This window comes from Hesperophylax consimilis, chromosome 7, assembly GCF_061612785.1.
Source record: "Hesperophylax consimilis isolate HC1 chromosome 7, BYU_Hcon_1.0, whole genome shotgun sequence".
Lineage (NCBI taxonomy): Eukaryota > Metazoa > Arthropoda > Insecta > Trichoptera > Limnephilidae > Hesperophylax > Hesperophylax consimilis.
The window spans coordinates 34230498-34252378 of record NC_142842.1 but is presented as its reverse complement, the minus strand read 5'-3'; the positions used below and the strand labels follow the sequence as shown (position 1 = coordinate 34252378).

General features: G+C 36.2%; 1 protein-coding gene across 1 annotated transcript in view; it reads right to left on the bottom strand.

The window, feature by feature from the left end:
• The window catches only part of LOC149422654 (uncharacterized), a 73400-nt gene extending 52128 nt beyond the window's left edge, over positions 1 to 21272 (bottom strand). Inside the window, exon 1 of the mRNA XM_089633983.1 lies at positions 21198 to 21272. Coding sequence (XP_089490109.1) covers positions 21198 to 21202 — 5 coding nt within the window. The 5' untranslated portion in view covers positions 21203 to 21272. The remainder of the gene's footprint in view (positions 1 to 21197) is intronic.
• Positions 21273 to 21881: the final 609 nt, after the last annotated feature.

The following is a 21881-nucleotide window of genomic DNA, read 5'->3' as shown; positions in this document are numbered from 1 at the left end:
TCATATTATTTCTTCGAAATTTTGCTTTGTCGTAATTTCTTAGTACAATCGAATCTCGTCATTCTTATTCACAGTAATCACGGGGTCAACAATGGAAACCCCATGGCCTCGGTAGCACCTCGCCCAACAGGCGCTAACTGAGCCCCCCTCGGCCCCGCGCCCAAGGCACAAGATACCATCGGAGTGGATATTTCTTATTGCCTTCACCTACGCGAAATCACGCGTGCATGAACGCTATGAAACACCAAGTAAAACAGTACATTAAACATAGCTTTTGGTGTTAATTTCAATTGATTTAGTAATAGGTATGTTAAACGAATCGTAAGCATGTATTTTAGAGAGGGTTTACTTATAAATTAATTTATATTAATTGAGTAGTGTATATCTTATGCTAATTCCAACGAGAGTTCGTACGTACTTCGTCGACGGTCGTTTTCTTGTATGAAAACGAAAAGGACAGATGATACTAGAACGATGACCTCACGCACGACTTGACGGTCTAGCACGATACAATTGATAACTTAATAATAGGATTGATAGATTTAACTTCCGACGATATTTTATCAATATCCCGCACGGTTGCGCCGTCGATACCCAAACTGATATTTTTTATTGTATTTTTTATTTAAAGAAAGCAAGACAAAATATAAATTACAGTAAATAATAAGATAAAATACAGAAAAAACAGAAAAGTTCCAATAAACTACTTTTCAGTAGTTTGTCGATGGCAACTTTTCACATAAAAAATATTGAAAAAAGAGAAAACTAATTTTACTAAATGACAACAGTGATAACAATAAAAATAACAATTTGTTTTAAAAATATAAAAACATATACACAACAGTGATAGTATCTACCAATAGTTTGTATTAGACTCTAATAAAAACTATTTCTTTCAGCGAGCCAATTTTTCAACATTATATTTGTTTTCACATTTGTACATTTTTTATTTCTGCAGGTAACATATTTAAGCAACTAGGTATCATGTAGTCCAGTGTTATTTGTCCATATTTGTTTAAATGCTTAGGTACAATTAGTCCTTCATTTAACGTAAAACGAGTATTGTAAGTGTGGTCCAGTCTATTTATGTATATAGGGCTATTCATATGCTGAAATATAATTTTATACCACAGAATCGATCTTACTGAGAAAATTTAAAGATTCTGATAAAGGTATGGAACATTATGCCTTTGTTCGTATACATTTTTATGAGCTAATAATTTAACTAGTGAATTTTGAACTGATTGAACATAGTTTATATTTGTTTTACGTGAAAGTCCCCAAGCTGTGATTCCATACCTTATAATAGATTCAGCTAGTGATAAATAAATTATTCTAAGTGTACTATTTGAACATAGAATTTTAATTGATATAATCTATTAACAATAGATCTCCGACGTTCACAGACTTTATTTATTATTGATACGAAATACATTAGTAAATATTTGTATGATGTCAACACTGGCGTATCTATCGAGAAATTGACATTTCTAAACGTCAAAAGTAAAAAAAAATAAATACTAATAAATTGACAATGTCGAAATGAAATATTAATTTTAATATACATTGGCAGTCCGCATGTACTTTTTGACACTAAAAAGGGAGTTAATGGTGTAATGGACCTGTTTGGGGTAAAGGAACGTAAAGAATTTTTTTTTTCATAAATTAAAATACGTTCAGAGAATAGGGAGAAACGAACAGACTATGGACATCTTTGGGACATCCTAGAAGCCTTATTATAGAAACCTACGTCGGTAATAGGTGTTAACCACGCAATAATTGAAAAGGGGCGCGTTGGGTTTCAACGAATCAGACCATTCCCAAAATCAATTAAATAATTTTTCGCCAATCACGGAGACTAGGGGCGGTCTAAAGACGCGAAACACTCTAGGTTGATTTACTGTTGAGCTAACCTTGGGATCCGGTCTCACGATGCGTGTAAAGGCACTTGGAATTCGACGATAAATTTGCATTCTAAGGCAGAAACGTAGCGATACCCAACCATCGATAACGAAAAAAGGGGGTGACGGTTTGGTGGGAGAAGAGGGGGTTTTTAGAATGTTTTGGTCCAGAAGACATACTACGAGTTGATCCTCGTAGAGAGAATTGTTTACGATCGCTGAACTTCTGAGTGCTCTTTCAAGTGGCCACAATGAACACAAATTTTAACTTAAGATAGGACGTTTGGCCGAAATTGCCTAATTATATTAACACGGAGGAGATGCAAGTTGGGTAATTAAGAAAAGACATAAAAGTTAATGGGTCACGAAGTCTTTGATTAACGATCAAAATTTTACGACCTTTTTTGCGCGTAAACAAAGTTACGAGGATAATATATTGAAATTCCTGGATGAAGCGAGAAAAGAGTATATGGGTTGGGCTAAAACTAGACGCAAAAAAACTGTAAAAACAGGGATGTACTGGGCGTAGATCACCGAAAAGAAAGGACCAGGAATCGAAAAGAAACCCGAAAGGTAGTTTAGCTCATGATGGAAGAGGTGTCACCGACTCGGGTAGTGGACAGCGATGGGTTACGAAAAATTACCAGAAGATATGCGGCGGATATCACGAAAAGAGTCAAAACAGGTAGGCGAAATTACAAAAAACGTGTCGAATCAAATTTTGGAACGAATGCCTACGTATGTCATCACCGAGAGGAAGGTATATGTGTCCTGGGATCACCCACGGATCGTGTAGACACCAATCAAATGCTAGAAGGCAGCACACAAGGAAGGATACTGGATTGCGCAAGCGCTGGACATAATAGGTGAAAAGCTTCCGTTAGTTGGGATAATTTATCGATTATATTATCGATATCAATAGCGAATTTCTCGGAAAGATTTCGAAAACAACGATATAGAAATGAGCTACACCTAGTCTATAGGCCGGAAATCAACCAATATTACGGACACAACACGCGTACGAGAAAAAATAATCAAATAATTTTGCGCAATAATCTACATCGCCGAAAATCATTTACGGGAGGGCGCCCGGAAGTCAGGTCACCGAGTACACGCCTGTACCCGTCTCGGCAGGGGGGTAGGTGTCTACCTCAACTCGGCAGGCGGGGGCCAAAAATCCTGAAACGGGGTTATGCAATTCTAAACTTAACGGGAAGTGAAACCTTGAATTCATAAAGGCGAAAGTCGCACAAATTTTAAGTCGATTTATTCGAAAAAACATTATTAAATAGCGTTGTTTGGAGGGAATCAGGGCTTTTTTTCGTTTTAACTTGGTAGGAGTCGGTCTTCGAGAACTTAACGTCGCGACAGTTTGGTGTGCTATCTTTAAACTAAACTGATAGAGTTTTAAATATAGTGAAGTTGTGGTTTTAATATTAATTGAAATAATTGAAGTGTTTTAAAATTTAATTAGATTCAACCAAAAAAAAAGGGTAAACTCATAATTAGACGATACTAAATTCACGGGTTGGAGTCTCTTGGTTCAGACTAATATAGAACGATGAAACTCAACTGCAGTAATGTTTAATAATAACGCGTGTGCCATTAGAGGAGAAAAAAATAGAGAACCATAATAATTATCAAATGACCTGACGAAAACGGCTAAGACAAAGTTCTAACTTTATTGTGAAATTGAAGAGACAGTGTTTTCCTTGCGAGCACGGGAAGGATTTTAACGGTTTACACGATATAAGAATTTAGTGAAAAAATCGAAGTGAACGTGGCAAATAATATATGAAAGGTTCTAGGAAGGGGGAGGGAGTTTGGAAAGATCTCGGCAAATGCTTACTTAGATGCTCTAAAATAGTCGTTAGGGGGAGATATCTAGATAAGGTACAGTGGAGGCCAACAGATACCGATGCATGTCAACTATCAATTTACGGTTAGGGAGGAAGAGATCATTCTATTGAAAGAAATGATCCGCTTAAACATTCCGAATTCTAGTATCAGGTAATTTATGTGCTATCTACGGAGCGGCGTATGAAAGTAGAAATTTTAGCTAGAAAAATTAGATACAATATGGTTATAGTTTCTACCGGCGAGTAGACGGGTGACATAGAGAACCGATTTCGAATTTAATACGAACCTTTAACGGCTTAAGGGCTTCTACTCATACCTACAGTTCCTGGACGCGGATTAATGTACATGTCGTCGATATCCCGACTGGACTGGTAATATAACGATTTTGGGTGAGTGATCTTGCATGAATATATATTTCCAGAACGTTAAAATTGCGACGAAGATGGGGCTGCAACTGATAAAATAGTATCACATTTAGAACTGTTTGCTTGCTTCTAACAGCTGTGTTTAGCACGAGGCCAATGACCTACTTATTTGTAAGCAGTTAGTGGCGACACACGACCCAAAAGGAAGAAAAGGGACCCCATAAATCACTCGACGTCCGTGCCTGACGACAAAAGTCGTACACTCTACCGAGTTGGCGGCCGCGCAGAGGCACCTCAAATCAACATGGAAGCGACTAGCTGCAACCAACTCATGCTCAAAACAAATAAAAAAATAAAATTAATAATATTTGTATAACCTTATATGTTCACTAACAAATTCCCGAATACCTTTGGCCTCGGCTTAGAACTCACCGTTGGAGTATGTTGTTCGTAAGCTGTCTTGAGAAAGCACACAACTTCCTCAGCTCAGAAGTTTTTCTACTTTCCCCATCACGCGATTTCGGGGCGTCAACGTTGTATGGAGAATCACGAAGAGTTCGGGAGGTCATCCCTTTTCGCGGAGCCGGGTCGGATGAGAGGACACGAGAAGGCAGTATGAAAATTAATGTCAAGTTGGAATGTTTGGGCCTTGGTTCGCTGCGAAGGCGTTTAATTGAACGGGCTCCAAGTCTTTCAAAATCGCGTGGAGGGGACGTCGGCGTGATGAACGAGGGTTCAAAATCGGAGGACGAACACATACTAAAGCGGGGTTTACCCGGAGGTTGATGCAACTCGACTGGAAAACCCTCGAGATCCTTTGCAGCAACCTTCGTGAGGTGGATAGTAGGCCTGGCGGCTAGTGGACGTTGAAAGCCTCACCAGAACAAACCTATTTGAAACATGCACGCGTTTAGCATCATGACAAGGGACGCAATGAAAAATTCCCCTTTTACAGTCAGTAAAGTAGTCCGTTGGAGGAAGCGGGGCGGGGTGATTTGGGATATTCCAACAGGTGCATTATCTCTCCCTCTGACGTGAGCGGTCCGGAGGTGTCAAGGCGACTATAAGAAGAAGTTAGACCAGACCTCGGGGAAAGCCAGACACGTATTGGTTCTTGGGGTTTTGCATTTGGAAGAATAGCGACCATTTCATTTGGGGCAGTGAGGTGCCGACCCAGTTTGCAAAAAAAAAACCTTTTTCTCGTCATTCAATCCGTTCCCATCTCCTTTTCTCTCGTTTCCACTTCCATCCGCAACACCCAAAGTTTACTAACCACAGCTAAATCCATTTATCTAGTTTCAGTACATCGTTACAGAGGTCGACGAGAGAGTCCCAGTACTTATGCGGAAACAACACACTATTCAACGAAGGGTTTAATAGCCCGTATACAAGAGGGGGGGGGGTACGGTTCTATGTCACAATCTAGAATTTATAAACACGGGGACATTAGGTAAGGGCGGGGATACAAGGAAATTGTAGAGATATGATAGAAACTACTAGGTCAATTAGCAATAGGGTCCAGTATTCGAAAGTTAGGTGAGACACGTACTCGTTTCTTGTAGTACTCGCTGAGGGTCGATGGACGTTTTCCCCACACTTTGGCTAAAAAGAACCGGGAGTTACCATGGAAAGGAGACATTAAATACCTACCACCCCATAACGGTGGGCTTCGAATTAACAAATCACACAACGTGAAGTTAAGGGATTTATTGTAGATCAACCCCAAAGCGAAGGCCTTATTTTACTGTGTCCAATATCGCAGGGGCGGGGGATGTTCAGAGTTAGCTAGGCTCAGCACGATATCATTTTGCAAAAGGGAACTGAACGCTGGGGATAAAGAGGTATAAAAACCTCATTCAAGCGAGTTAGGACAATTAGGAGGTCGAGTCAACACATTTGGTGCCTTGAGAACCAGGAGCCGAGAGTTTTACAAGTTGGGGTGGCTTCATTGACCTTATAAGCGATAGAGGTACGAGTATGGTGTCTCAAAAAAAAAAAATGAAAAAAAAAACATGTCAGGAGCGAATAGAAAAAAAAATAGGTCGAAACGAATGTGGGTCAGTTGTAAAATAGTCTAGACAGGTGAACAAAAATTAAGCTGGACGCACTGTTAGACTCTAGTGTCATTTATGATTTAATTACTTACGATGGAGACGGCGAGGCGCCGGACAATAGTGGAAAAAAAAAGGTTACCTACTCTTACGTATCTACAGCCGGTGGTAGATTTATCGCTCTGAACACGGCAGGGATGTCGGTCGGCTGTTTGTTGGGACTCGTGTGGCGCCGTTTTGGGTAAAGTCGCCTCAGGCGCGCCGTACAAATGAATAAAGAGAATTAATACACAATACGGTAGTTAGTAATGAATAATATAAATTGAGTACTTTCACGAGACTAATAATAAAAGGGAAAGGTTACACAGTTAAATGGAAAAAAAAAACGTAAGCTGATGTTAATCAACATTTCATGAGAAAAAAAAAAGAGAAAATAAATAAATAGACAAGTTAATTACGGAATCTTTATTTGAGTGGAGATTTGTATTAGTTGATATTGCGAAATGTACGCCAACCTTCGATAAGAAAAAAATATACAAATCAGTTAAATGATCATAATTTGAGAAGGGCTCGCATTTATATGGTGAAACGTAAAGCATCTGACTAGTATTTTTGTAGACCGCTTTAAAAAAAATAATATGAAATGAATATTATTCAAACATTTGAAATGCCTTACAAAAATGGGTAAAAACCGTACTAATATCTGTTTGTCGTTTTGAAGAGACTCATTGACTCATGTCACTTGAAAATTATTGCAAACTAAAAGGAACTAATAGACCTTTTCATGATTTACAACGGTCGGGCCATAAATCTTAGAAAGAAAAAATATCCACCGAGCATTTACGAGACCACTTGCATAAGGTAAAAACGGTTTGTTATCTTTGGATAGAGCGATATTAAGGGGAAACCTAAACGGTGAACATTTTCGAAGGAGACAGCTTCAAAAATACAAGCTTTCATACAAAAGGGATCCGTCTATCCTCTTAATATAGAGTTAAACTTTGCAATGGGTGGTGATAGCAGATAACAGATATTGTATGCGCTTTTGTACGACGTAGTTTGGAAACGTTATGCGTGCAGACTTCGGTAGTCTCGGAATGTGTATATTACAAAATGGTCGGTAGATAACGGTCTTTCGATACCTAGCAAGCAATATAAAGAGGGAGAAAGCGTGAGATGGTAATAATAATAAGGTAAACCGAAGACTAGTGAGATTTGACTTGGTTACGAATCGGGACAGCCGGGATTGTGAGAGAGGGAAGATAATAATTATTTTGTTATGTTTTCGAAAAGGTTTAAATTAAACGTAGTGAGTACAAGCAGGGATACAATACGTTTGCGTACCACGACGAGTTCATTGAACCTACAGTGAACATTACCGGTGATTACTATTACATGTTTTTCGGTGAAATAAATGCAGTGTTCTTGTGAAGTGAATAGTTACAACCATTGGATATAATCTAACTTATTATTTGAATAAAGTGAAAACAGTGATATTATGAGAAAACTACAGCGTGAAATAGTGACTAAATTCTGTGAATAAGAATAAATAAATCCGTTTCAATTAGTTCAACAAGTAAACAAAACACGTTCGGTACAATACGAATATTAAAACAAAAGATAGGTAGTCTCGCAAAGCTACTACTTGGATGACTTAGTCATATATTTGTGCGGAAATTTCGATGAACATCTAGGACACGTAAATGCAGTTTTAGGGAGGTTGCGTGTTCAATTCAATAAACCAGATATAATCCAATTCAAGTTTTATCAAGGCTTATTGATAACCGGCCACACATACGGATTATTATTTATTAAAGAAAATGAATGAAGTCACGCGAGGAAAAAAAAAAAAACAGAAAAAAAAACCACATGCAAAATAGCTACGCGTTTTAAATAGATTCATGTTGCGTGCATATCATCATGGAAAAAAAAAACATACAACCGAGACTTCAGTCAGGTACCCATAGAACTTTGCTTCGACCCTTTGGGGGTGCAACAAAAACTTAGCCATAAATGTGTAGTTAAGAGGAAACACGTTTACTGACGAAGCGCCTAGAATATAAAGCAAAGTTACGAGTTTTGTGACAAATGAAACCGTGTTTCGTCTTAATGAAATCACGAGTGGTAGGAGGCGGCAGATTTATGAATGGCATTGTGCCTTACGATTTATTTAAAGGCATTTGAGTTAAGACACGTACAGGGGCGAACTTCGTGGGAAGCAGATAAGCCAAAAATTAACGGAAGATTGGAAAGAAAAAAAAGGAAAAGACCCATTCTAGAATTTATTTTGCATTTAGGGAAAATAGGAACATCTCCTCTTAGGGAGGTAAGGGGTACGCAACCTTTGGAGTACGAAAAAAAAAATTTGAAAAAGGAAGAAAAATGAGTCAATCTAAACCTATTGTTAGTAATGATTTCACCAAATAAACACCGAAACGTGTTTATCCGCTGTAATCCTTACTAAAGGGAGGCTGTAATGGACCTGTTTGGGGTAAAGGAACGTAAAGAATTTTTTTTTTCATAAATTAAAATACGTTCAGAGAATAGGGAGAAACGAACAGACTATGGACATCTTTGGGACATCCTAGAAGCCTTATTATAGAAACCTACGTCGGTAATAGGTGTTAACCACGCAATAATTGAAAAGGGGCGCGTTGGGTTTCAACGAATCAGACCATTCCCAAAATCAATTAAATAATTTTTCGCCAATCACGGAGACTAGGGGCGGTCTAAAGACGCGAAACACTCTAGGTTGATTTACTGTTGAGCTAACCTTGGGATCCGGTCTCACGATGCGTGTAAAGGCACTTGGAATTCGACGATAAATTTGCATTCTAAGGCAGAAACGTAGCGATACCCAACCATCGATAACGAAAAAAGGGGGTGACGGTTTGGTGGGAGAAGAGGGGGTTTTTAGAATGTTTTGGTCCAGAAGACATACTACGAGTTGATCCTCGTAGAGAGAATTGTTTACGATCGCTGAACTTCTGAGTGCTCTTTCAAGTGGCCACAATGAACACAAATTTTAACTTAAGATAGGACGTTTGGCCGAAATTGCCTAATTATATTAACACGGAGGAGATGCAAGTTGGGTAATTAAGAAAAGACATAAAAGTTAATGGGTCACGAAGTCTTTGATTAACGATCAAAATTTTACGACCTTTTTTGCGCGTAAACAAAGTTACGAGGATAATATATTGAAATTCCTGGATGAAGCGAGAAAAGAGTATATGGGTTGGGCTAAAACTAGACGCAAAAAAACTGTAAAAACAGGGATGTACTGGGCGTAGATCACCGAAAAGAAAGGACCAGGAATCGAAAAGAAACCCGAAAGGTAGTTTAGCTCATGATGGAAGAGGTGTCACCGACTCGGGTAGTGGACAGCGATGGGTTACGAAAAATTACCAGAAGATATGCGGCGGATATCACGAAAAGAGTCAAAACAGGTAGGCGAAATTACAAAAAACGTGTCGAATCAAATTTTGGAACGAATGCCTACGTATGTCATCACCGAGAGGAAGGTATATGTGTCCTGGGATCACCCACGGATCGTGTAGACACCAATCAAATGCTAGAAGGCAGCACACAAGGAAGGATACTGGATTGCGCAAGCGCTGGACATAATAGGTGAAAAGCTTCCGTTAGTTGGGATAATTTATCGATTATATTATCGATATCAATAGCGAATTTCTCGGAAAGATTTCGAAAACAACGATATAGAAATGAGCTACACCTAGTCTATAGGCCGGAAATCAACCAATATTACGGACACAACACGCGTACGAGAAAAAATAATCAAATAATTTTGCGCAATAATCTACATCGCCGAAAATCATTTACGGGAGGGCGCCCGGAAGTCAGGTCACCGAGTACACGCCTGTACCCGTCTCGGCAGGGGGGTAGGTGTCTACCTCAACTCGGCAGGCGGGGGCCAAAAATCCTGAAACGGGGTTATGCAATTCTAAACTTAACGGGAAGTGAAACCTTGAATTCATAAAGGCGAAAGTCGCACAAATTTTAAGTCGATTTATTCGAAAAAACATTATTAAATAGCGTTGTTTGGAGGGAATCAGGGCTTTTTTTCGTTTTAACTTGGTAGGAGTCGGTCTTCGAGAACTTAACGTCGCGACAGTTTGGTGTGCTATCTTTAAACTAAACTGATAGAGTTTTAAATATAGTGAAGTTGTGGTTTTAATATTAATTGAAATATTTGAAGTGTTTTAAAATTTAATTAGATTCAACCAAAAAAAAAGGGTAAACTCATAATTAGACGATACTAAATTCACGGGTTGGAGTCTCTTGGTTCAGACTAATATAGAACGATGAAACTCAACTGCAGTAATGTTTAATAATAACGCGTGTGCCATTAGAGGAGAAAAAAATAGAGAACCATAATAATTATCAAATGACCTGACGAAAACGGCTAAGACAAAGTTCTAACTTTATTGTGAAATTGAAGAGACAGTGTTTTCCTTGCGAGCACGGGAAGGATTTTAACGGTTTACACGATATAAGAATTTAGTGAAAAAATCGAAGTGAACGTGGCAAATAATATATGAAAGGTTCTAGGAAGGGGGAGGGAGTTTGGAAAGATCTCGGCAAATGCTTACTTAGATGCTCTAAAATAGTCGTTAGGGGGAGATATCTAGATAAGGTACAGTGGAGGCCAACAGATACCGATGCATGTCAACTATCAATTTACGGTTAGGGAGGAAGAGATCATTCTATTGAAAGAAATGATCCGCTTAAACATTCCGAATTCTAGTATCAGGTAATTTATGTGCTATCTACGGAGCGGCGTATGAAAGTAGAAATTTTAGCTAGAAAAATTAGATACAATATGGTTATAGTTTCTACCGGCGAGTAGACGGGTGACATAGAGAACCGATTTCGAATTTAATACGAACCTTTAACGGCTTAAGGGCTTCTACTCATACCTACAGTTCCTGGACGCGGATTAATGTACATGTCGTCGATATCCCGACTGGACTGGTAATATAACGATTTTGGGTGAGTGATCTTGCATGAATATATATTTCCAGAACGTTAAAATTGCGACGAAGATGGGGCTGCAACTGATAAAATAGTATCACATTTAGAACTGTTTGCTTGCTTCTAACAGCTGTGTTTAGCACGAGGCCAATGACCTACTTATTTGTAAGCAGTTAGTGGCGACACACGACCCAAAAGGAAGAAAAGGGACCCCATAAATCACTCGACGTCCGTGCCTGACGACAAAAGTCGTACACTCTACCGAGTTGGCGGCCGCGCAGAGGCACCTCAAATCAACATGGAAGCGACTAGCTGCAACCAACTCATGCTCAAAACAAATAAAAAAATAAAATTAATAATATTTGTATAACCTTATATGTTCACTAACAAATTCCCGAATACCTTTGGCCTCGGCTTAGAACTCACCGTTGGAGTATGTTGTTCGTAAGCTGTCTTGAGAAAGCACACAACTTCCTCAGCTCAGAAGTTTTTCTACTTTCCCCATCACGCGATTTCGGGGCGTCAACGTTGTATGGAGAATCACGAAGAGTTCGGGAGGTCATCCCTTTTCGCGGAGCCGGGTCGGATGAGAGGACACGAGAAGGCAGTATGAAAATTAATGTCAAGTTGGAATGTTTGGGCCTTGGTTCGCTGCGAAGGCGTTTAATTGAACGGGCTCCAAGTCTTTCAAAATCGCGTGGAGGGGACGTCGGCGTGATGAACGAGGGTTCAAAATCGGAGGACGAACACATACTAAAGCGGGGTTTACCCGGAGGTTGATGCAACTCGACTGGAAAACCCTCGAGATCCTTTGCAGCAACCTTCGTGAGGTGGATAGTAGGCCTGGCGGCTAGTGGACGTTGAAAGCCTCACCAGAACAAACCTATTTGAAACATGCACGCGTTTAGCATCATGACAAGGGACGCAATGAAAAATTCCCCTTTTACAGTCAGTAAAGTAGTCCGTTGGAGGAAGCGGGGCGGGGTGATTTGGGATATTCCAACAGGTGCATTATCTCTCCCTCTGACGTGAGCGGTCCGGAGGTGTCAAGGCGACTATAAGAAGAAGTTAGACCAGACCTCGGGGAAAGCCAGACACGTATTGGTTCTTGGGGTTTTGCATTTGGAAGAATAGCGACCATTTCATTTGGGGCAGTGAGGTGCCGACCCAGTTTGCAAAAAAAAAACCTTTTTCTCGTCATTCAATCCGTTCCCATCTCCTTTTCTCTCGTTTCCACTTCCATCCGCAACACCCAAAGTTTACTAACCACAGCTAAATCCATTTATCTAGTTTCAGTACATCGTTACAGAGGTCGACGAGAGAGTCCCAGTACTTATGCGGAAACAACACACTATTCAACGAAGGGTTTAATAGCCCGTATACAAGAGGGGGGGGGGGGTACGGTTCTATGTCACAATCTAGAATTTATAAACACGGGGACATTAGGTAAGGGCGGGGATACAAGGAAATTGTAGAGATATGATAGAAACTACTAGGTCAATTAGCAATAGGGTCCAGTATTCGAAAGTTAGGTGAGACACGTACTCGTTTCTTGTAGTACTCGCTGAGGGTCGATGGACGTTTTCCCCACACTTTGGCTAAAAAGAACCGGGAGTTACCATGGAAAGGAGACATTAAATACCTACCACCCCATAACGGTGGGCTTCGAATTAACAAATCACACAACGTGAAGTTAAGGGATTTATTGTAGATCAACCCCAAAGCGAAGGCCTTATTTTACTGTGTCCAATATCGCAGGGGCGGGGGATGTTCAGAGTTAGCTAGGCTCAGCACGATATCATTTTGCAAAAGCGAACTGAACGCTGGGGATAAAGAGGTATAAAAACCTCATTCAAGCGAGTTAGGACAATTAGGAGGTCGAGTCAACACAATGGGTAAATGAGTTATATAATCATTCATAGCTAACAACTTTTGTTTCTCAAAGCTAGATCGGAATCAATTGAATTAATTAAGTCTATGGATCGTGTATAGATTTCTTTCAATTCTAAGAGCTTCGTTAGTTCACCCCGATTCATTCACCAGTTATTTTGCATAACGAACGACACTATCAAAAAAGTTGTGCATATTGACAGCTTATCGGATACCTTGAATGCCCCGCCAAAAGCAGCAGCGGCTTTTGTCTACAACTGACCATAGATGACAAATTTTGTCAATATCGTATTGATATAGGGTTTTATCAATCTACCGTGGTAAGTACACTGGGGTTAGTATATTATGTTAGTTGATAAATAATTATTATATCATTGAAGAAGATAATAATACTAAGAAGAAACAGAACAATACAAACAAATGACCTTATAACCTTAAAAGAAAAAGTTGTTTCTAAATAATGAATAAATTGTCGTAAAAGCCCTACAATTTGAACTGTATAAACAATTTAAAAATAATCTACAAAATAAATAATATCACAAAACACATTTTTTTAATAAAAATAATAATTTCTCTCTGTTCTCATGTTAATTATTTTCCAAAACGCTGAAACGCATTGGATAAAATGGAAAAAATATATTTATTTTCTAGTAGCTCGATATACCCAGTAAATATTACTAAATGTTGTAGAGTACAGACGACTACGAGATAACCATCATGAACCATTTTCTTTCAGAAATGATTTTTTACATACATTAATAATTTAACGGAAAAAAATTACACCAATTTGACTTTTCTTTAGTCCACTTAAATACAATAACAATAGGTACGTTTAAAGTTCAATTTTATGATAATACTTCCTACTCCGATTAACTCTAATAGCTTTATTTCCATAGGCAATAATAACATACGTTGAAAAATGTTACCCACTATTCATGTGATACAAGTCCCCCGAACTTTATAATCATATTTTCTCAAATTTGGTTAATTTCAAATTAAAACAACTTTAATCATTTTGTTCTGGTAACTGAATACACGAATCCAATACCAATGTTATTCTAGTTCGTGACTATAATTTTAACAATTCTTAAAAATAATTTCAATGGTAAAAGAAAAGAATCATGTTATAATTTAATTGTGGTATTGACCCTGAACAATAAATGTACTTGCAGATAACCAAGGAAGGCTTTGATATCGTAAGAATTATACATTTTAATAGAAAAATTCGAATCGGAATGCTGAAAGAACTCATTATTAAATTACGAATATATTATAACGATATCAAAACACGTGCTCAGGAAAATCCGAATATTTCCGCATTTCGTCATGGTATATTATCAAGGCTAAAAAGTTTATTAGGTAAACTGTTAAGACGAGACAACACACTAAAATAAAGCCAAAATCTTAACGACGTAAGTGAAGCAGCCGTGCACAAAAAATGTATTGTAGAGAACTGCTTTAAATTCGCTCTAAATAAAGTGGGAATCTTAACAACATAAGTGATGAAGTCGTGTAAATACAATATCCGGCGGTTGACCCGGCGTAATGGATGGAACTACGGTCGATTTTGCCCCAACAGGCCTAGAAAATCGATCTTTCCGTGGAGTTTATTTGAATTATTTCTGATGAAAGTATTACTAAAATCTCAAATTTTTCTAGAGAGATCCCTCCAGAAGTTACTAATTCAACGTCTAAAAAAATAAAATATGGTACTCAATTTTATATTTGAAAAATGTTTTATAAAAATTTCAAACCGTTTTACAATAAATATTTCAATTGTAAGGTCCTAATTTTATTGATCTTAAACATAAATAACTTATATCCGTAGGGATCCCTCTAGGAAAATTTGAAATCTTAGTAATACGTTCATCAGAAATAATTAAAATGTGAGCGAAGAGCAAACCCCCGCTATTAGTCTCATGTCATCTTAATTTATTCGATAAGGCCTGTAATCCCGTTTTAACCGGATTGCCAACAATTTGAAGAGATTATTAATAAATTAGCAATACTCATTTTTCTCCGTATGTGTCTTAGTGTGACAATTATACTACGGTTTCATGCTACAATTCTGCTTCAATATATTACACACAATTTGTGACACTTATGTTATATTAGCTGATGTTTTTAATAACAAATTTTAGCAGTGCATATTTTTTGTTTTTATATTATTTATTACTTCATTTATTTCACTATCTTTGTAGTGATGTGTATTATTGTGTCTTTTGTCTTGTTTACTTAATTAATCATATATTTTATTTTATGTATGTAACTTGTGCCATTAATTCCAAATATATAAATAGTATTTGATGTTTTTAATAAATTAGTGTAAAAATAAATCAATAAACGAGCACATAAAACGCGCCAAAACACTATTAAAATGCTTAGATTCTTCCGATATGATAAACTGATTAAGACAAAAGATAAGTTAGTTGAAAGTCAGTCTAGGTCTAAGCGTTGGTTTGCCCTACTTTTGTGTACATTCACCCATCTTGATAATTCCTGTATCAAGGTTGTTCATCGCATCAGGCATGGGGCAGTTCAAGGTTTGCCCAATATAATAACAAAAAGGGGAACATTCGTAGCTCGTAGCGCGTAGCACCTCGTAGTTCGTAGCTATAGCCTATAGTTCGTAGTCAATCCTTGTAGTACTTAGTTACAGCTCATAGCCATATTATATCGTAGTTCGTACCATACCATTCTGATTAGAATTGAGGCTAAGGGCTATGCTTAGCCTTAGAATAAAAATTATCAGTTTGAGATTAATTTAAGGTAACAGAAATTAGAAAAGCTTTTTCATACTATTTTTGGGTTTAGTTATCCGTGTGAGAAAACAAGCGGCAAGTATTTTTTTAATATGAATTAAAACATGAAATAATTTTTTGTTTGTTTTTATGTGAGTCCAAATTGTTACCAACCGTCTGGAGCCAGTGAGACTATAGCATCTTCAATAATTGGGATATGTTGTTGGGCCATAAGTAGTGAAGGGAAGGTAGGGAAAAGGAAGGTGGGGGAGTACCTTGCATTCAGATCTGGCCACCAAACACAGCTAAAACCATTAAATGTTTCAATTCCGAATGGTGGTCTTATACCGGGCAATGCTGAGAGTATATTCCATCCCCAAGTATATATTATTTTTAATTTATTAATTGTGAAATAACACAATTTCTTCAAATAAATTTACTTGGAATTTGAACCCGCGACCTTCGGATTGCTAGTCCCTCGACTTCGGAGGCCGTCCAAGTTATTTAATATACGAGGGTGGTCTGAAAAGTTTCCGACCTCAACGCAAAGATGGCGGTACTCGTCAATAAAAGCTAGTGAATGTAGTTGTGCATCTTTTGACAGTTACTCACCAAAGTTTCGGCCATTTTTTCGCAGTTTTTAGTTGACAGTCGTTTGAGTGAGTCAATGTGTGTGTTTTTGTGAAAATGGAAAAAATTGAGTATCGAACTGTTATTAAATTTTTGTTTTTGAAAGACCTACGCAAATCAAAGATGAGTTGGACTGTGTGTATTGAAGGATCTTATAATTGACAGGTGTACCTAAAGTACACAATAATTGGTGTTAAAAATTTTTTTGTAATAATTATTGAAAATACAAATGTAATGTACTTTGTGGGACTGACACTTGCGTTATACTCTCATGCCTTTGCCTATTTCAACATGTCGTTCCTCATACATTCCTAATGTAGATTTATGGCGAGCGATATTCTGTAATAGGTCAAGCCACGAGAATATAACACGCTATAATCGCGGTATGTCTATCCTGTCAAAGTCAGGAATCAAACATAACCCATTAACTTTTGACTCCCAACAAAGCGACTAACCAAAATTGTTCATTAAACTACTTTGATTCTAAACATTTTTTTTATTATTTCTTTAACTATCGAAAAAAAACACTGAATCACCTATATTAAACGAGGTGTTTTTTACATGCCAGAATATAAACAAAAATACCAATTTCGGTTGTGCGTGTGTTTCTGGTTCAATGAACCAAATTTGTTTTGAATTTAAGTGTCATTTTATAAATTGGAACTGAGATTGTGAAGAATTTAGAAAAGTGATAATTTATCTACCTATAATGTTATATTTAAATAGGATATTTTGTAATAAAATAAATTACTTTGTATGCATCAAAAATACGGTTTCTTCGTTAGGATTATTGTCAAACGAAACCACCACAGATATCCACTCAGCCAGTACTCAGCTGTCAAAATTCAGTGCTTTTCATTGGATAGCTAACCTTGGTGACGTTTCAGACCACAGAGGTTACCGTGTCATTTTTCGGTTCCAATTTTCGATTGGAATTATATCCCCCTGGTCAGGATAAATGTATAGCGAAAATTTAAAAATTTAAGAGTAGACAAATAAGTAGCAGTAGTCAAAAATATTATAGTGAGCGGCGATTAATTTGAAATTATTATAGAAAAAAAACAATAGATAATAGATAATTAAAAATAATAATCAACATAAAATAAAATAAATAACTTTGTAACTGACGCCACAAAGTGATTTTTTAATAAATTATTTAAAAGGGAAATTATTTTAATTGTCGTTTTCATAACTGGAACAGATTTGTCAAGAGTTCAATTTATATACAGGCATAGACTAAATTACATCAATGTATACAGGGTTTTCCAATAAGAGGTGTTATTTTGATATTCAATCGTAAAAGATCGATGGTTTCGTTGCTTGTGTGGCACGTAGCTCCGTCTTGTTGAAAGTAAATGTTGTCCAGATCAATACCATCCAATTTCGGCCATAAAAAATCATTAATCATCTCTCGATAGCGCGATCCATTCACTGTTGCTCAAGCCTCATTTTCTAAAAAGTAAGGTCCAATGACTCCGCCGGACCATAAACCGCACCAAACAGTTACAAGTTGAGGATAAAGAGGCTTTTCAACAATAACTCTTGGGTTTTCCGAGCCCCAGATGCGACAATTTTGCTTGTTGACGAAGCCACCGAGGTGGAAATGGGCCTCATTACTCAAGATGATTTGCATTTGATTTACTCAAGTGAATTTTAATAATTTCAATGCGTTATTGAAGCGTGTATCGTTCCATTTTTATAAATGGCGTAGTTTCTACTTGTGAAATGTCAAAAAATGACAGCTTCAAAAGTAACATCTACCGAAATAGCGAGCTATTCAAAATAACACCTCTTATTGGAAAATGTAGTTGTGCAATTTCAAAATTATTCGCTTTGCAAACCTTTAACATCAAAGCATTAGTTGACTTGAAAATGAATTTAATAAGTTTTGTTCGCCAATTATAGAGCCTTGACGATGACGATGATATTTTAAAACGTTAAAGTTGTTGTAAATATTCGACTGCCACGCGATACGCGAGTTAAACCCAGGAATGTAATGAAAAGTGAACAGAGTACAACAGGCAAATTATTGAAAATAATATTGCAAAATTTTATTAGAAACTCGTAAATGTTTGTAATAAACATTAATGTAATGGTTCTGTTGACAAATCTATTTGTTTTTCTAATTTATTATCCGATTAGGGCAAGGCAACCTGTTTTAAAAAATACAATTAACCTGTTTGTTAGCGAATACGTTTTAAAATTTAGCAATTGGTGTTTAATGGAAAATTTAACTTCTTTTACGTAATTTCGCATTTTATTAATTACTAGTTGAAGTGTACCAGGCGTTTGGAGACTTGGTTTGGGGTAAAGTTTTAAAATTGTAAATTCTGTGTACCAGAAAAGTAGGTAGATTTTAAAGGTGGAAACAATATTATTATTTTAAAGGAATGAACAAGCTTACTTTTTCTAAACATTTTTTTTACAGGATCAATTTGATCGTGCCATGTCTTTCTCGGACGTTCCTGACTTTTCCACCATTCACTTCTATATTCCACATTGTTCCCATTAAAAACTACATTATATGGAATTTAATTCAACGCTGTAACTCATCATCATTCTCTAGACTGGCACTAAATTTTCAGCGAAAACGATCGAGTAGTTTTTAAGTCTATATGGTACAAACAAAGAAATATTCATTTCATGTAATACATAAATGTCTACGTGTTATATAGATAATATATTATCAAAAAACGTGTTTATTTCCCCATCGTTATTATTTATCGGTTTACAGCTGTTTTGCTTACTCTTGACAAATTAATTGTTGTTTTGTTTTGTTTCACACATGTTGATAACACATTATCAAACAAATAAAATGATTATTTATTTTTTATATATATATATACATGTAAATTAATATATATATATTAATTTACATGCATTTGCATGTATGTATATATGTGTTTAAGAAGAGAAAAATAGAAACACATTTTTTGAACGCGAGGTCCACTGTTTATATAACTACTAGTCTTAACTATGTAAAGATAGGTACCTTGTGTAGCAAACCTTCATTTTTGGTAAGCATAAGCGAAGTATCGCTGGATTCTGGAATTTGAGACTAATGCAATTAACTATTTCATGTCCAAAAACTAAAGGCCAGAGTAAAGGCTAAATCGTGAACTATAAACAAAACACATACATTTGACCATATTTTTTACATTGGACCTGTCAATCGAAATTCAGTGTCTTCAAATAATTTACCATCTAGAACTTCGAAGAGGTTGGAATATTTAATAAGTAGTTGTAAGTATGACAAATGTCTACGTCAATAAATGGTGTGTACAGAGTATGCATAAATAATATATTGATGTGTATTCAAACATTTGAATTCAATTTTAGTTTGGATGTTTGGATCGCGATAAATGAAGTTAATGATGACTACTAATAATATTAATAAATTAATATAAAAACACAATGGACTTGTACATACGTACATTTATAAAAACGTTTTAAGAAACACGAACACTAAACAAACATTATAATAAATTGAACACCAATAAAGTCGACTGAAAGTGGTAAGAGAAACATAGGACAGGAAGGAATACACATTTACAATCTCCTCTCCGATAGCCTCAAAACGGAGAATAGATTTTTTTTAAACAGTTCAATCCTTAGATATGTGAACAAAATTATAATGTCCTTTAATTTAGAATAATAATGATTCCTTCAAAAACATAATATGTTTACAAGACAAGGTTTTTATGCAAATCACAAAGGATAACAAATTATTATTAGCTTGGAACACCCATATACAGTGAAAAAAACTTGAGAGAAATAATATAAGCCGTTGACGATGTGTGAAGAATATGAAGATATATATTTCGATGTTACCTAGTAGGAGATTAAGTATTTAACAATGCCTTTCCTACAAAAATAAAGTTAGTTGTTTCCAGGTAAAAAAAATATAATAAGCAATACTTTTCATTTTATATGGGAGAATTATTGAATCAATGATAGTTAAAATAAGATATTTTTTTATAAATATCTTTTATTAAAGTAGTTCGTTATAAAGTGAAATATTTGTTTTTTTTAAATAGTGGAGACACATTACGCTATAACCATCATGGCTTGGCCTATTTCAGCATATCGCTCACCATACACTACCAATGGCTTTATAACTAATACAAATATATTTAAAAAACATATTATATTTAGAAATAAATTAGATCGATTGCATTCCGAAATTGCAAGATTAGACATTGCCAAATTGGTCTCATTATAAATATTATTTTAAATCTTATAATTTTATGTCATTGAATTTATCTTATTGAAGATAATATCCGTATTCGCGTGATCGCCCAAGAAGCGGTGGAATTAACATTTTCAAAACACTGCATTTTCTTTAGTTTTTTGTTTTCTACTTAAAACATTAAAAATCAGTAGGTATTGGAAAGTTAGGATCGGAGTGAGAGCCTGGTCGGTTACTAGTCTGGTGACCAGTGACGATTCGAGGATTTCTTTTATCTTGAAAAAAAAAATAAAAAAAGTATTCTAGATTCCGAATTCCAAAATTATTATTTTTTTTACTCCAAGTCAGGAAACATTGGTTAAAGTAAGTCAAGTATGTCCCTGTATAACATCCTGTATATTTTGTAACAATTAATGATTAAAAAACTTGTTGCCACCAGGAAATCATGTTAGTTAATTATACAAGTCGTGAAATTATATGTACATCATTATGTTAGTTAGTTATACTTTAATTTCTTTCATACTAAAACGAAATATTAATTAACTATCCGTAAATTAAGGAAAAATGTGTAAACTTACCCCATATACGTATAAGTGGAGTTGAAAGTTAACAAGAGTAAAGTGGGATAACTGTGAGCCGCGGCTGTACCGCAGGACAGGCACTGAAAGACTAAATACTGCCTGAAGCCGAACGCTGAAAGGGGAGGCCTCCTGAAAGCACCGTAAGCTTCGCACAGGCGCTCTGAGAACTTTAGCACGTGCTAGTCTTATGTTTATGCAAGATAATATTGTATGACTATGTGATGCGTAATTTTTGGTACATGTCTGAATAATTTAGCGTGATGAATTATAGGGCTGGAAACATGTTATTTTTTTGTTTGATTTACTGTGGCAGTTTACGATTCCTTTTATGTATACTGATTCAAAATCATAACGCGTCATATATACGCGTCTAAAAGAACTTGTGTTTATTAAATATTTTCCATTTCACTGTGTTAAGTCGGTGTTTTAAAATCTATCTACACTGTACACTCTTCATTTAAAATTCGTGTTCTGATGTAAAAAAGGTTCCTTTTATTTTATTAATGTTATCTTTCCCGAAATTTTTTTTTAACTCACTGGGAATAATGTATATGAAAATATTATTTTTTTTTTTTATATTTTTCCGACTTTATAAACTAAACCCTTCCACACACTTTTCCACAAATGATCATCTAGTCAATCCACATTATACAAGTGCATTATATAAGCATAATAAATACA